The 15,947-nt window shown below is 41.0% G+C and overlaps 1 protein-coding gene across 2 annotated transcripts in view; it reads right to left on the bottom strand.

Annotated features, from left to right (window-relative positions):
• Window positions 1-6,884: 6,884 nt before the first annotated feature.
• Window positions 6,885-15,947, bottom strand: part of BMP5 (bone morphogenetic protein 5) — a 51,948-nt gene continuing 42,885 nt past the window's right edge. For both annotated transcript variants that reach the window (XM_083432307.1, XM_083432308.1), the window contains 3 exons: window positions 13,296-13,372; window positions 12,258-12,368; window positions 6,885-8,647 (listed from right to left, as the gene is read on the bottom strand). In XM_083432307.1, the coding sequence (XP_083288433.1) occupies window positions 8,498-8,647; window positions 12,258-12,368; window positions 13,296-13,372 (338 nt within the window). In that variant the 3' untranslated portion in view covers window positions 6,885-8,497. The remainder of the gene's footprint in view (window positions 8,648-12,257; window positions 12,369-13,295; window positions 13,373-15,947) is intronic.

Raw genomic sequence — 15,947 nt, 5'->3', positions numbered from 1 at the left:
AAAACATCATTTGTATATATGAGACCAGCTAAGGATCTGGAAATATGAGAAAGTCATTTCATGGAATCCTGGCCTGGTATCAGGAAACTGTGGAGAAGTAAACATTACCTCTCATCTACTGACCATGAGGTCATAGTACACTCAATTATGAAAAGTAATTTATAAATGATTTCTACATATTACCAGTTCTCTAAATTCGACTCCTTCAGAGAAATAGTTGGTCGCTGTTTCCCTGTGTTGTTGTGTTGTTGTCCCTTCTGCTCCTGGTTGCAGCTTTTGAAAAGCAAACATTTCATATTTAAAAGGGAGGAAGTGATTTTAGTTTGCGGATGAAGCCAGGCAGAAATCATCTGAGTTTCCAGCCTTTCCAAATGTGTGATATGAAACTGCAGCAGCAGCTGCTGCAGATTCTTAAGAGGGTCGAGACGAACAGATGAACTTGCTTTTCACCAATTATAATTAATTGGCACCAAGGTGTTTACATTTCTGCTGTCATCTACATGCATTAGCACTAGGTTAATGTGCAAACCGTAAGCTAAATTATGTACTATATAAATCTTTTCATTAGATACCATGCCCCTTCTCCTTACTTCCTGAGAGTAACCTTTGATCTTCCGTCAACAACAAAAATAATTACCATCTCTGCCCAACCTGGGTTTATCCATGTAAGTCAGGAATAGCTGCTGCACAGCTGGACACAGATGTTCATGTCTCCATACCTAAGCTCTGCAGAGCTTTCCACAGTCATTTATATCACTCTTGTTATGAGTTTATCAGTGTCCATATGTTGCACATTGTAAATGTACTGTAATATTCAGCAAATTTCAAACAATAATGAATCAGAGAGGGGGTGGGAAATAAAGGAAAAGAAACAGGAAAAGGCAAAAGAAAATGAAAGCTTTCCTAACACTTTAATTATGTGCCTAAGTCTAGATTTATTTATTTTTTAATAATGGATGCAAATTTCAACTCTCATCTGCTAGCAATGATTCAATCAGCTAGTCAACTGATTTATCAACTGGTCATAACTACAAGCAGGAACTAAACCTCTTTCTTACCTGCCAAGTATATTTCAAAGACATATAGGGACAAAGCCAACCAGTAAGATAGTAGCACCATAACCAAAAGCCCGTCCTTGACTTAATGTGGATTGTGAACTCCTTGTGCTTCTTTTAATTCCCTCTTGTTCGCCTTCAAATACTGCTGTCCCACACTGTCTCCTCCCCAAAATCCAGAGATTCTCTATGTGGTCAATATAGGTCTCCTATTTGGATTTTCAAACATTGGGACTGATGCCAGATAATTAGTTCAGTTCTGTTTCTAGCCATTACGAAGAAGGGTTCACCCCATCATAGGTGGTGAAATTGGATGCACCCGATCCCACTCCCACCACCTCCAAAAAGGGCTAATGTAAAGAAGCAAGGACCCAGCCCTGGGAACAGGTCTCTCGTTCTATTCAGTAGCCTGGTGCCTCAGCCAACCATTCTGCAACAAAGAGTGTGTCCAAAGGAGCACATCAAAGTTTATCCCAAGACTCTCTTCACCAGCCTGCATACCACTGTTTCAGGAAGTGGTTCTTGCTTTACTGGCTGAGGGAGCCGACGTTTGTCCGCAGACAGTTTTTCCGGGTCATGTGGCCAGCGTGACTAAGCCGCTTCTGTTCTGTCAAAACCAGAGCAGCGCATGGAAATGCCGTTTACCTTCCCGCCGGAGTGGTACCTATTTAAGTACTTGCATTTTTGGCGTGATTTCAAACTGCTAGGTGGGCAGGAGCTGGGACCGAGCAACGGGCACTCACCCCGTTGCGGAGATTCGAACCACCGACCTTCTGATCGGCAAGCCCTAGGCTCAGTGGTTTAGACCACAGCGCCATTATAGTGTGTCCTTTTTTACTATGATGGTGCCTATTGCTTGTCCAGATAGAGGATGGGGGGGGGGGATTGGAGGATGTCAAAACTCTGACTTCTTCAATGCTGGGATGTTGTCTACTGTAGAAAGGGAAAATGCACACACACACACTTTTTTTTTTTTTACTCAGGCCCACCCAGGTATGCAGCCCCCCAAAAGAGGGAATGTGACCCTCAAGCTGAAAAAGTTTCCCAGCCCGTGATTTAAAACATATTGGTGGACCATGGGGATTGGGGGGGGGGGACAGACCACCTAAGCCAGCCCACCCCTGCTGCAAAGTGATGTGTGTATATCCATGAGTATACACACATTACCTCATTGAGTACACAGACACTCTTATTTGCTGCATTAGTAAGCCTACGGTGCATTCTGATACCATAGACAGTCATTTTCTGGATCTAATTAAAACTCCCACTTTGGTTGATTTGAGTTTATGAACAGGCAACAGAAGGGGCAATGTTCTGTCCCACACAAGCTTTCACTTGCCCTGTGCTAGAATAGTGTCCTCCATTATGAAGCAAAGACCATGTCCTCAATGTAAAAGTCTTTCAATTTCAGACTGTTCTACTAATCAGCTGCTTAGTGTAAATTTCAGCTTTCTAGCTAGTGTGGAACTGGAGGTAGCTAAGTCATTTGGGGATATATTTTCTGTTCCCAGTTTCAAGGGAGAGAGGTAAGGATGCCCCATTTTCAGACTTGTCTAGCAGTCAGGGCATGTTGGGCTAAGTGTGTACAACATTTCAGCTTCTTGACTCCTCCATTTTGAGAGAGCAGGGTAAGAAACAAACATTCCATTTCCAGTTATTTTTTGTAACAATATTTTTTGGGGACTATGTGTACACAAGTTGTATTTCCTAAAGGCGAAAGATTTCCTAAAGGCCTCTAACCATTTTGACACGCCTCCAGTCTGTGAAACTTACATATGATGTGACTGGGCCCATTCATACATAAAGCTAAGCCAAACCATGGCTTAGCACGAAGACACAAGTGTGCTGGTTCCCAAGAGGAGTTGGAAGCTCCCTTGCTCTTCTGTGGCCATTTTAACTCAGTGCATTGTGGCAGCCAAGCCAAGGTTTGGCCCAGCATCTCATTGTCCAAGTCTAGGTTGAGTGGGGCTGAGAGACTTCAAAGAAGTGTGACTAGCCCAAGGTCACCCAGCAGCTGCATGTGGAGGAGCGGAGACACGAACCCGGTTCCCCAGATTACGTGACTACCGCTCTTAACCACTACACCACACTGGCTCTCGCCAGTGGAAGAGAGAAAAGCAGGTGTGAGTTCTTCTCTTGGGGTCAGCCATTGTAAGACATAGTTTGGCTTGCCATATTGTGCAAGCCAAGCCAACGTGTATGGATTTCAATGAAGGAAGAAGCATAACAACTTAAGTGTGATTACAAGTCACCCACTGAGCTCACTGGAGCTTATTCCCTGGCAGGCATCCTTAGGATTGCAACAAACAGTGCCTGTAGATGCCTGAAGAAATACTGAACTTTTCCGTGTATAAGACGAGGTTTTATTCCGTGTATAAGACGAGGTTTTTATACTCTAAAATAATGTTAAAAAACTGGGGTCATCTTATACATGAATAGTGCATTGGGGGGGTGGGGAGACTGGTTCCAGCTGTGACCTGCAGCTTGTCAGTGGTGATTTGGTGGGTGATTGGTGGCTGTGGCAATTGGGCATGCATTTGCTGGCTGCTGTTTGCGAGCGGGCAGACGCTTGTGGGCTTCTGCAGTGCGAGTGATTGTCAGCTCCACAACTATGGGCAATCCTCCCCCCAAAAAGCTCAACACCTCTGGGCCATTTCCCCCCCATTTTCTTAAAAATAGGGGGCATCTTATAAACAGGGGTGTGTTATACACGGAAAAATACGGTACTTCCTCATTATTGATAAGGTAGGAGTCAGACACAGAGTGCCGCCTCATGGGGGCGAAACTGTTTTGGGCTCCCTCAATGTTGAGGGGGCAGAGGAGGCCAAGCACAAGAGAGGAGCTGTCATCCACTGAAGCGGCTCAGCACTCAGTGCTCAGCTCGGTGCGCGGCACCACTCCGCGTGGGGTACTTGCCACATGCAGCCTCCCAACCTCGAAATGTGGTGCATGTACAATGTCAGGCCCCTCAATCATTGGCACTAGGTGGCACCTCCAAGTCAGACACTCAATACCAGGCCTTTGTTTCAGTTATTTTATTCAGCTGTTTTACTGCTTGCATTGATTATTGAATTTTTATCCCTCCTTTCTCCCAAAGAGCTTGAAGTTAGCCATGTTACATTGCAAGTGTTTAATGCTTTGGTACATACATAGTAATTGTAACATATGAGTACAGAGCATGTCCAAGTCAGCCAGCTCCTACTAGGGATGGCAAACCCAAGCCAACTTCCCTAATAGGTCTAAAGGGAGAGAGAAAAAGTAAGAAAACAGATTCTTCTAAGCCACACCTGAGAAAGGGAAAAAAGTGACCAACTTGGCAGGCAGTATCTGTGTTCTATTTCCTGAACAGGGTCTGTGCAAAAGCTATCCCTAGGAGAGCTGTTAGCCTTAAATAATAAAGCAGATAACATGCACAGTGGACAGCAAGTGAGCTTTGGAGATAAACAAACATCCTGTTATTTAATAACACAACACCGCAACAAAAATGGATGGCACACAAAGGCTAGCTGTGCTCCTCTCAGAATTTCTGGGCAGAGAAACTGGGATGGGGAATTCATCAGATTTCTCCAGTGGGAGGAACATTTTTGAAAGGCGAGACTTGCTATTAGCAGCAATACCACTTCTCACTTCTCCGTCTTGTGGCGTAGAGCTGCAGAGCTGCCCTCCCAACATCATAGTGGACGTTGGAGAACAACGCTGGGTGCTATTGTGGATGCAGGAGCTTGGGGAAAATGAAGAGTAAGGGTGGCGGCCCACTTAACTAAGACAGCAACCCTAACTCTCAAGTGGGAGGACTGGGTCTGAGTGGAGCAGTTGGAGCCACCACTCGCACTGGCTCCAGCCTGACATAGCAGAGACATCTGGACTGGGCCTATAAATGCAAGGTAGACTGAAGTGTAGGGGGGTTCCCACGAAGCAAGACATAGTGATAACAGCAAAAATCTTTACTGAACTAACAGAATTGGACAATGCAGCAAACTGCTTATATACATTTCTGAAGGCCTGGGCCACTCCCACTTTCAGCATGATTGGCTGTCTAAACTCCCAAGTTGCGAATCATAACTCAGAGTTTAATTGGCCAATGGCAGTGGCCCAAATCCTGAAATGTTCTGTGATTGGATATCATGTATCAAATCAGAACACAGGGGCTCAGAATCCTTAGTCCAGACTCAAGCTCAGGCAAGCACAGACCACTGAATACATAACATAGACCACCACATTAAAATCCAGCAAATCATTGGATACACCAGCTCCATCCTTCCCTGCCCTCTGAAACACCCCAATTCAGGGATCTCCTGGTGACTGCTGGTATGAGCTTCCACCTACACTTTCAGTAGGCATAGCAGGGTCTTCTGCAGCAGTGGAGGTCTCCCACCAGCAGAGCCAAACAGCCACTGCATCCAAACACCACTTACAATGGCAGATCAAGGGTTTGGATTGCTCCATTGTTTAATAACCCTAAAGAAGATTCCTTGTTATTAAGTCATTATGCTGTTAGTTCTACTTGAGATATGATGGTTTTATGTGCCTCTAGCCTTAAACCTGTTTGGCTATTTATGGAATCAAATATTTGCTTTCTCCCCCTCGTTGCACTTAAAACATATTGTTACTATACAAATATTCAGAATACAAATGTATCATAAATGGACGGTGATATCTGTAATAATAATAGTAATAATAATACACAGAATACAAAATGGAGAAAATAGGTTGCTGCCTCAAGGATAATGAGACAATTTAAAACACAGAGAGTAAAATTTGCCCATAGAATATGGTATTGACTGCATAGGAGCTAATCAATTTGTCTAAGTTTGCCTTTATTTTTGTTTGAAAGGAGAAGATTGCTAATTTGGTATTACTTTTCATGAGGAGTTATGACATGCTCATGAGAGTTTTTTATTTACTCTTTGCAGCGCCGTCTTACATCAACGGCCTCAAGAAATGCAAGGGATTTAATTTTCTCAAAATTTAGTTCTATTTAAGACAAACTAGTAGCTTCCAAAAGGGTTACAAAATGATGGGCTCCAAAGTAAATTGAATCAAGTAGATTAGTACTTGCCTATTAAACTGCAATTAGCTCTTGTAGCAGCAAGACGTCGTTTCCTGTAGTTTGTTTCATATTTAGTTAGCTGCTTTGGGAATATAATCAGGAATCCACTGTGGTCTCTCAGGAGCCAGAAAGTTTAAACTAATTAAAACTGGACCAAGAAAACTCTCTTTAAGAATCTTGCATGAAAGTGTAATGACCTTGGCCATTGACTTGCAAGGAAATGTTATACAAGTATTTTTCAAATTGACAGACACATGGAAAGTGTTTTATTAGCTACTGTGAGAAAGAGGTATGCTTGGACGCATGTGCAACTAAAATCCCAGTAGCGTATAGCAAATACAAGCCTTTGGAGCATGTGAAAATTCTTGTGCCAGTTTCCTTTTTCCCCTAAACGGAAGCAATGGTAGCAATGCATAAGGAGAGGGGGGTGGTTTGGTTTTTGTTTTTCCTTGTTTACAATATCTTTTCACTGATGATGCAATTGCAATGGTGGGTTGGAACTGCAGAACCTTGATGCTTTGTAACGTTTGCACTTCTGTCAATGTGTTGTTTATATTCTTGCTGAGCAGATGTACTCAGTTTGAAAACTTAAGTAACTATGGAGTCAATCCAAAAATTCTGTTCTACACTCAGAAGGATGCATTCCGTAAGTGGAACTCTCCTTCCATGAATGGAAGCTCCTTTGCTGGCCAGAAGGAGCCAGCTCTGGATAATAATGGGTTATTCCTGTTCAGCAAGTTTTCCATATAATATAGCCAAGAAAGAAAAAAGTCATGGCAGAGCAAACAAAGGTTTCAGATTTATTAGATCTTAAAATATAGACTTGTATTTCAACAGAACATTTCAAAGAATAATATAATCTTCAATTTCATACACTCAAAATGGTACACCTTTATTCAAAAATATATTACTTAATGTACCCAAAATACACTTTTCAAACTTTATTTAAAATAAATTCAGTTCCAAATAACCACAACCTTTAATCTATCTAAATCACAGGCAAATCCATTTCCTTTTTAAATGCTTCTCAGATTAATTTTAACCTTCATGATTCCTCTTCAAAACAGCAAGTCATAAAAGATACCTATATTAAAATGCATTACAGTACATGAACTGCAGTTTAACTAAGTAAGGCTTTGTGGTAAATTAAAAACATAGTTAAAAGCAGCTGGAATGGGAGGGGGTTTTTTGTCAAAAAGAACTCTAACAGAAGTAATTGTTTAGTATTTCAACAGATTTTTTGAAAGATATTTTAAAAACAGGAATAAATGTTATTTGTAAGTGAGATAAAGTAATTTTTCTGAAACGCCATACAGCTGACCGCATTTTTCTGCAACAGTGTGCACCCTTAGTTCCCCGTCACAGACACAAATCCTATTAAATAATGCTTGAAGGTGAGATTAAGTAATCCAAGAAATAAGTAAATGAGCATTCTTCTTAACTTAAATAATGCTCTTTGAGGACTGGTTTGAGGGCATTTGGGGCAGGGGGGTTATTCTCTGCTTATTCTCCATTTCATTAACTCACTCACTGGCTCATGTGTTTTGTTTTGGTCGATAAACACAAACAAATCCATCGCAGTAGCATTATAGTTTAATAGACCAATAGCATTTACTTGAGGTAAGAAGGTTGTTCTTCTACATTCCACCCTGCCCTGCTCCCGTAACTTCAAAAGCTATGGACCCAGGCAACAAGCAACCCCCAAAAGCTTAATGACTTCAGAAAAATTTGCAACCCCACAAGCAAATAGAGGTAACATAGCTCCTATGGTTACACTCCTTCTGCTAAAGAAAATAGCTTTGACAATTATGTGCAATCTTTCAGCCCCTGCATTTAAACTGCCATTTATTTATTTAAACACGGTTCAGCGTTTTTCTTTATCTAATGGAGTAGAACTTCTAAAAGGAGAATTGTTTTTAGCTAAGCATTTTTTCTCTCTCTCTTTTTCAGCCTTTCCTCAGTGCCTTTTCTAAATAAATAGCCCGCCAGAGTTTTCATTGGCACAATGTAGCCAAATGTATTCAATTTCCTTTAACAATATAAAACAGTCACGGGAGTTCTGGGGTTTCTGAGTTAAAGAGAGAGAACTATACAAAGGCTTTTTTAAAAAATGAAATAAATCTCGGCATGATTAGCTGAAAATCTGCCTTCAATATTCTAGTACATACTAATATAATAAAGCGTTTGCAATATCATTCATACAAAAGAAACTATATACCTTTAAATAAATTAATGCTACTATGTACATAATACTGTACATGAATGAAAAATGACATAAACTGGAATAAGCTGTTTAAGGTCCTCGTTTCCTTAAAAAAAGGCATTCTATCACCTTTACTATAATTAAGGGAAAAAACATATGATTGAGAATCTTCTTTTTTACAAACCGATTCTAGTGGCAACCACATGATCGCACCACCATGTTTCTGTACTTTTTCAAAATAACATTTGAACTGTCATCAAAATAGAGCACAGAGATTGCATTCAGTTTTGTTGGGGCACAGCAAGGCTTAGGGACATGATCAGGGAACATCAAATGGACCTGGAAAAGGAAGAGAGACAGGCAGGACTCAGCTACATTCATAAAGATAAAGTGCATTATATGGGTTATAACACTGTGACACCAGATGGCACTGTGGAGTCCCATTTTTCGCCAGTGGGATTTCCCTGTATGAAGTTTACAATGCATTTAACTGAAACGGTTTTTTTGATGTGTCTAGATCCAGCCATAGTTAAACTAAGGCTTTACTTGTGCAGTCGTACCTTGAAAGTCGAACGGAATCCATTTTGGAAGTCCGTCTGACTTCCAAAACATTCAGAAACCAAAGGGCGGCTTCCGATTGGCTGCAGGAAGCCAATCGGAAGCCTCGTTGTATGTTTGGGTTCCAAAAAAACCCACTCGAAAACCTGAACAATCACTTCCAGGTTTCAATTGTTTGGGAGCCGATTTGTTCGGGAGCAAAGGCATTTGAGATCCAAGGTACGACTGTAGAGTTATATCCATACTTTCTGCTTGCGTTGATGTACAGTAGGTACATTGGATTGTATCCCATAAAGGTTTCTCAGTTGGTCATGGATTTGCACTACTGAAAAACCCCTCCCTCTCTTCTCCCCATGTGTCCCCCATGCACCCTCAAATCTGCTCTGGGGCTAGGTGTGGAGAAAAGGGGATTGGAAGTCCCACTGTGCAAGTGGAGCTCCTTGTGCTAATGGGACAACTTCATTGGATTTGAGTTAGAGCTAGACTAAGTTGAACATAGATTCCATTGCAATTAATGCAACAAGTCGGCAATGGTTGTACTTAAATTCCACTTATTTCTCCTTCAGCCACAGCGGGCACCAGTGAATGGAGCTCAACTCAAAGGTTCTGCCGGCCAGCAGGAGCAAGCTCAGGATTCCAGCCAACGTAAGTATGTTACGGTGCTCCAGTAGCGCTGGCAAGGGTGGGGTGAAACCACAGCATATGTGATTGCTTTTTGGAAGGAGCAGGGAAGAGACTAGAGGAGGCCATTCCATGAAATGGGCTTGGATAACCATATGGAAGGCAATGCTGAACAGCTTCCTGAAATGAATGGGAAAGGTAGTGGAAACATTGGAGACTGAGGGAAAATACAGGGTCTTTTGTACTTGAAAGCAAGTTAGGAATAATATTCTGCACATGTTGGGTGAGTTGGGAAGCAAGGAGGCCGTAGAGAAGGGAGTTGTAATAGGAAGGACAAAAGAGTATTAAAGCCAGGATAAAAACTTCAGCAGTAATAAGTTTCGTTTGTTTGGTAAGACTGTTAAAATCTGTTATAGCCATCTGCCCAGCAGTGATATAAGTCTGTAGTCTTTGCCAGAGAACACAGAACAGGCAATCGGGAAACAGCTTTTATATAACTGTTACCACGAAAAGATCGTTTACCAGGGAGAGATCTTTTCGAACAACCATAAATCCTTTAAACACACACACACTGTTTAGTAGAAATAAAATGCACATGCATTTCCTAAGGTTGTTTAATAAATAAAATGAAACTTTTGGGAATGTGTGTGTCTAGTTTAATTTTGTAGGAACTGTGGAAATATCACGGGCTTCTCACTTTTGGAGGCAAGGGGAAGCACAATTTTCATTTTATCATTTCTTGCCTCTTTCTCATTTGAAGATGTAACAGATTAATAAGAACAGTGGTCAGCAGTAATACTGCCAAAGTTAATGAATGCACTTAGGAATGTGAATTTTCCCAGCTTGTAATGCCTGATTGTAACCCCTTTGCCTTGAAATTATTCCTCTGTTTCTAACCTAAATAAATAATATTTCTAGATTTTGCACATTCTGCAATCGTCATACTAGGTGCTCACATCTAATAGCCACTGCTGGCATAAGGTTAGAAAGAAATTACTTTAATGCCTCACATTTCACATAATTACACACACACACACACACACACACAATCGACTCAGGAATTTCCAAGTTCAAATAAGCCAAATACATCCCAAAGGCATGCATTAACCATGTACAGCCTGATTCAGCTGTAGTGTCTGAGAAAGTTAAGCTGCTGGTTGTTGTTTTTTTCAAAGTGTGCTTAATAAAGCTTTTCTTGGAAAGCTACAACCTCATTGGGAACAGCCTGGTTGAAACCTTCACTTAGGTGAAGTCCAGGGAAATGAACAGTAAATGTCTTTAAATATTTTTAAAATTGGAAATGCTTATTATCACAAGGCCCTTTTTTTATTGTTTCACAGCAAGTGTCCTAATAGAGGAAAGATACTTATTGGCATCGTCAGCATAGAGGTGTCTGTTTGCTACAGTCTTGGAGCCCAACTCCCATGCAGTAAGTATGCTAGAAAACACTTGCTACAATAAGCCAGTCTGCCATGTAGGAATCCCAAGGACTAATTGCCGAAAACAAAAGGCTGACCCTTATTGGAGTAATGTGATCACAGTGGAAAGGACTTTATTACAAGTTGCATGCATGAGCAGTTAGGTCCCCAAACTGCACCCTACACTGAATTCTAATATTCATAATTTGAAGTAGAACATGCCAGACTTTTGCATGTACAGTGGTACCTCGGCTTACATACGCTTCAGGTTACAGACTCCGCTAACCCAGAAATATTACCTCGGGTTAAGAACTTTGCTTCAGAAATCATGCAGGGGCAGCAGGAGGCCCCATTAGCTAAAGTGGTTCTTCAGGTTAAGAACAGTTTCAGGTTAAGAACGGACCTCCAGAACGAATTAAGTTCTTAACCCGAGGTACCACTGTACATCTAAATTGGAAGATGACAGCTGGAGGGACAAACAACAGGTGAGGCAAGATATTCATGATCAGATCTCAGGACACTTTTTTCTTGCAAGTTTAAAAGCAAGCTGGGTTGTGCTGGAACAAGATGCTGTGGAAGAGGGTAATCCTTTCGCTTTGATCCCTTCTTTCTAGTTCTAAATAGATCCACTTACTAAAAGCGTTATCAGCTCTGCAGTTGGGGTGGGAAATGCAGGTACATGTTTTTTGGTCCTGAAAATGAACGACCGAGTCAAAATTTTAAAATATCATGGGAATGTTACTGTATAACAGTGCTTCAGGGGTTTCTTACAGAAATATGATTATGTGGTTTGTTTAAAATATTAATCTGCTTGGAATGAAATGTTAGCCCAGTAGAGAGGTTTCTGGATATTTTCTTGCCTTTGTATTGAAAACTGCTGAAGCAGGGGAAGACAAAGAAAGAAGGGCAAGCCCAGAAAACGTGTGTGTGTGTGTGTAGGATGCTGTCTCCCAAATAATATTCTTACACTTAAGTACACTTAAGCAAAGCCCCGCTGGTATCCAGTGCCAAATGTATTGCTTTCCTTTCCTTTGGACAGCATCAGTGAGGCTGAGAAGAGGGTCTTGCTGTCTGGACTGTCAAGGCTTGTGCCCACTTCTGTGCTGCAAATGCAGCAAAAACAATGCAGGAGGCAGCAGTTACAAGTAATAAGCCCAACTTGATCTACAGCCACAGCAGGCACTGCAAGTTCCAACAGTTTGACTTTACCCCCGAAGGCACACACTTCCATTGTCTCCGGAGAAAGACTGATATCTATGAGATAATGTATTTACATTCCATTGGTTCAATTCAGACATAATTCCACCTCTTTTCCTGGATGGCACTCATTACATTTAGGGATGCATACGTACCAGAGTCTGCACTATGGCATGATTTGTTGCATTCATGTGTGCATTGAGAGGAAAGGAGCATTCTCCGTCACAATAAAAGGCAGCGTAACCCTCTGGAGCTATAATCCAATCCTAGGCAACAAACAACAGAACTTTTAAGTACAAACTCAGTACTTTACAGGTAAGAGAGATACTTTCAGGAAGCTGAGGTGCCAAATGAGAAGAAAAATCAAACAGAAAAAAAATCAAAGACAAATGAATATTGAATTCCACCCAGAAATGTATACAGCAGGGATGTCCAACTTCCAAGAGACTGTGATCTACTCCCACAAAAAAATAATAATAATGGCAGTGATCTATTGTGATCCATTGTAATGACCAAAGTTGTTGAGCTTTTTAGGGAGAGGAAGACCCAAAGTTGTTGTGGGGGGGGGATCGATCAGGATCACGTGATCGACCAAGGATGACCTGCAATTGATAGGTAGATTGCAATCAACCTGTTGGACATCCCTGGTATACAGTAATGGTCCCAGCTCTTCCAGATCCTGGGTAGATGTCAGTGGATTAATATGTATGAACTTTACAAATATTGTACTGGCGATCTTCTGCTCTGCTAGCAGCACATTGTTGTCAATTCCTGAAAGGGGGGGGCAAGGTAGCAGACAGCTTGGGCTAGCAATACCACACTGGTGTTGGGAAGCTAGCAGATCAACAGAACCCCAGTGGCAGCTACTGACCCTTGCTTTGGAATTATTAGAAATAAACAAGGGACACTGCTGACAGAGTGAGGTCCAACACTACTTTCCTGTCTCTAAATTGTTGGCATATCAATTTTCCATGAAACAATATTTATTAATCTGGGATAACTGAAAATTGATCAGGTAGTTTCCTTTAGCAGCTCACCAAAACGAGCATAATTACTACGGAATGAGTTATAGACTGAATTTCAAGATTTGTTGCAAAGATTCATGTTCAACATCCCTCCTCCTGAATCCTAAGCACCAGTTGCCATTATTATTCTTTTTTGCTGTCTAAAATAGGACTGATCATTGCCCCTACCTGCCAGCCTAGGTCTCTGAAGCTCACGTACAGTTCATGTTTTTTACAGGCTTGTTTCTGCTCACTTGTGTTATAATCTGCAGAAAGGAAATAAAATGTATAAATACTTCTATGGTTCAAAGCATTCATTATTTCCTCCTTAGATATTACAAACATCTTGATATGAGTAAATAGGAAACCTGCTTTTGATATATGAAGTGTTTCAGGTAATTGCATGTCATGCTGACTGCTGCTATTACTGACTACCGTAATATTAGCAGAGGAGCTTTAAAAGAATTATATTAACAGCAGACCCCCATACATGTCTACTCAGAAGTACATCTCACTGAGTTCAATGGAGCTTCCTCCCAGGTAAGTAGATGTAAGATTACAGCCTCATTTTCCCTCATAAACCCGGGGCAGGCAAGAGGCTCAGTTGTAAAGGACTCATTGGATGGGAGTATAATAGCAACTAAATAAACCTGCCACTGAATTATGTCAGTTATGGGCATTCACCATTTTCAGGTGGGTGGCAGATGCGGCCCCTCACTCTCTGCTGTCATCCCAGGAATTAGCTTGCACGTGTTTGCCAGCCATTTGGGAATTCCCCTAGTTGGCAGGATCTCAGGGCAGGACTTCCCACCAGAATGCCAGCTTCAAATGGGCCAATCAGAGGCCCCGCCTGATGGGCAGTACCTTGCTGTCTGGCAAGGCATTGACTGCTGCCATAACCAGCTATGATATGATATATCAATTGTAATTGCATGCCTATTTTAAAAAACAGTAGCTAATTATCTCCCCTTGCCAAAAAGCAAGCAGCATGATGGATTTTCCTCAACCTGCAAAAAGTTTCATTGTGGTCAAGGCACACAGACATAGGGTAGTTTTCATGATGCAAACGGCAATATAATAGAAAGAACTATAGGCTCTTCATCAACATCATGCATCTTTGTTGACAAGCCTCCCTGGCTACTCGTATAGTTGAGTCTATTGGCATTTAATACAGTGAAAACATTATTCTCAAACCCTTCTGGCTGTCCCAGTCTGTTCTGTGTGTCCTGCACCATACCTGTAGTACTAATATTGCTGTAATTTCCCCATATTTACAATGAGTTAATAACCTTGACCGTTAAGAGAAATGGGTATAAAATGTTACATACCTTCCACTTCTACTGATTTCAGGTTTCCAGAATGTTCATAGTCAAAGGAGTGTTTTAAGTCTCTAGCTTATTTTTTATAATAAGACAACACATCAAGGAAAGACTGCCTCATGAACTGATTTTCTAAGAATGTCAATGCATATTTTGTGCCCACTCAGTGTCCAACCATGTTAACATCTACTTGGTTACTGATTCGGTTTTGGCATCTTAATGTTCATCATTACAGCATTTCTACCATTATAAGAGTAATTCTGTCAACTTTGAGGGGCTTCCCTTCCTTGATTTCTGCTCAAGAGTTTTTCCAGAATAGGCCTGTCTATTAATTTTGCACACAAGATGGAGAGAGAGAAAAATGTACTGTATTTGCTGGCTGCTTTTTTTGGGGGGGGGGAGAGTTAGACCAGAAACACAAAAATGTACTCACCAGCTTTTTGGAAGTCCCCATCTCCCCTGTGTGAATTTTTATTCAAAAAAAACACAAAAAACCCACCCAAACCCCTCTAATATATGTAAAAGTATCATTTCAGCTTCTTTCTCCACAGTGTTAAAATTGTTTTTAGCATTTTCATAACAGATGAGTGCTGCCCAGATGTGAAAAAAGCCTCAGCACACTTGATGTGAAACTAGGCATTCAATATCCAATCATAGGGGGAAGGCGGGGGAGAATTTGATCGCACACTTATTTAGAATGCAAAAAAAAATCCCTAAATTAAATCCATATTCCTTCCTTACATTTCTGCATGTTAGTAGAGACAAATGTGGGATGCAATATTACATTGCATGGTAAGTGGCTAGGGTGACATTACTATACGGAATCTGGTGCCAAAGATCCAATTTCACTGACTAGGGATTCAAGGTCCATGTGCTTATTCTGCTAGGAATCAAAATCATGGGATACTGTGGCTGAATAAACTTTATACCCAAATAATTTAGGAACTGGAATTAGGTTTAGTAGAAAAATACTTTGAAGGGAGAACAAGGAAATCGGATATAAAAACTCCTAAATGTATCCATTGGCGGGCAGCAAATATTTGAGATGGGATTGAGTTTGTCTATATACTAAGGATTATTGCATGTTTAATTAAGTTATTACACATCTGGGCTGCAGTCATGTGCACATTTACCTATGAGTAAGTACCGCATATCTGACTAGACATGTATAGAATTGCACTATTAAGCATGTCCCACATCAATAAACAGAACAAGTTAGGCTTTTGTTTCTCAATGGAAGTCTGTATTTAGGGTGAAATTTACACTGTTAAAATACAGCTTTTGAATGAATATTTGACTCAGTGAAAGAGCTACTTCTGTTCATTTCAAAAACATGACTGCAATATTGGTAACAGAACAACACCATGGAAGTTGGGGAAACTCATTGCATTGTATGAGGGAAAGAAGAGAAACATAAGAGTAACACTTAGGCTGGTGAAACTCTATTGACTTCTGTGATTAAACCCCACTGGCGTCTATGGGAAGCAATGCACCCCTGGTTTAAAGTAATGGGTTTGACTGC

This window comes from Podarcis tiliguerta, assembly GCF_965153285.1.
Source record: "Podarcis tiliguerta genome assembly, chromosome: 3".
Taxonomy (NCBI): Eukaryota; Metazoa; Chordata; class Lepidosauria; order Squamata; family Lacertidae; genus Podarcis; species Podarcis tiliguerta.
The sequence above is the reverse complement of the archived record's forward strand: the minus strand, read 5'-3'. Positions and strand labels throughout refer to the sequence as shown.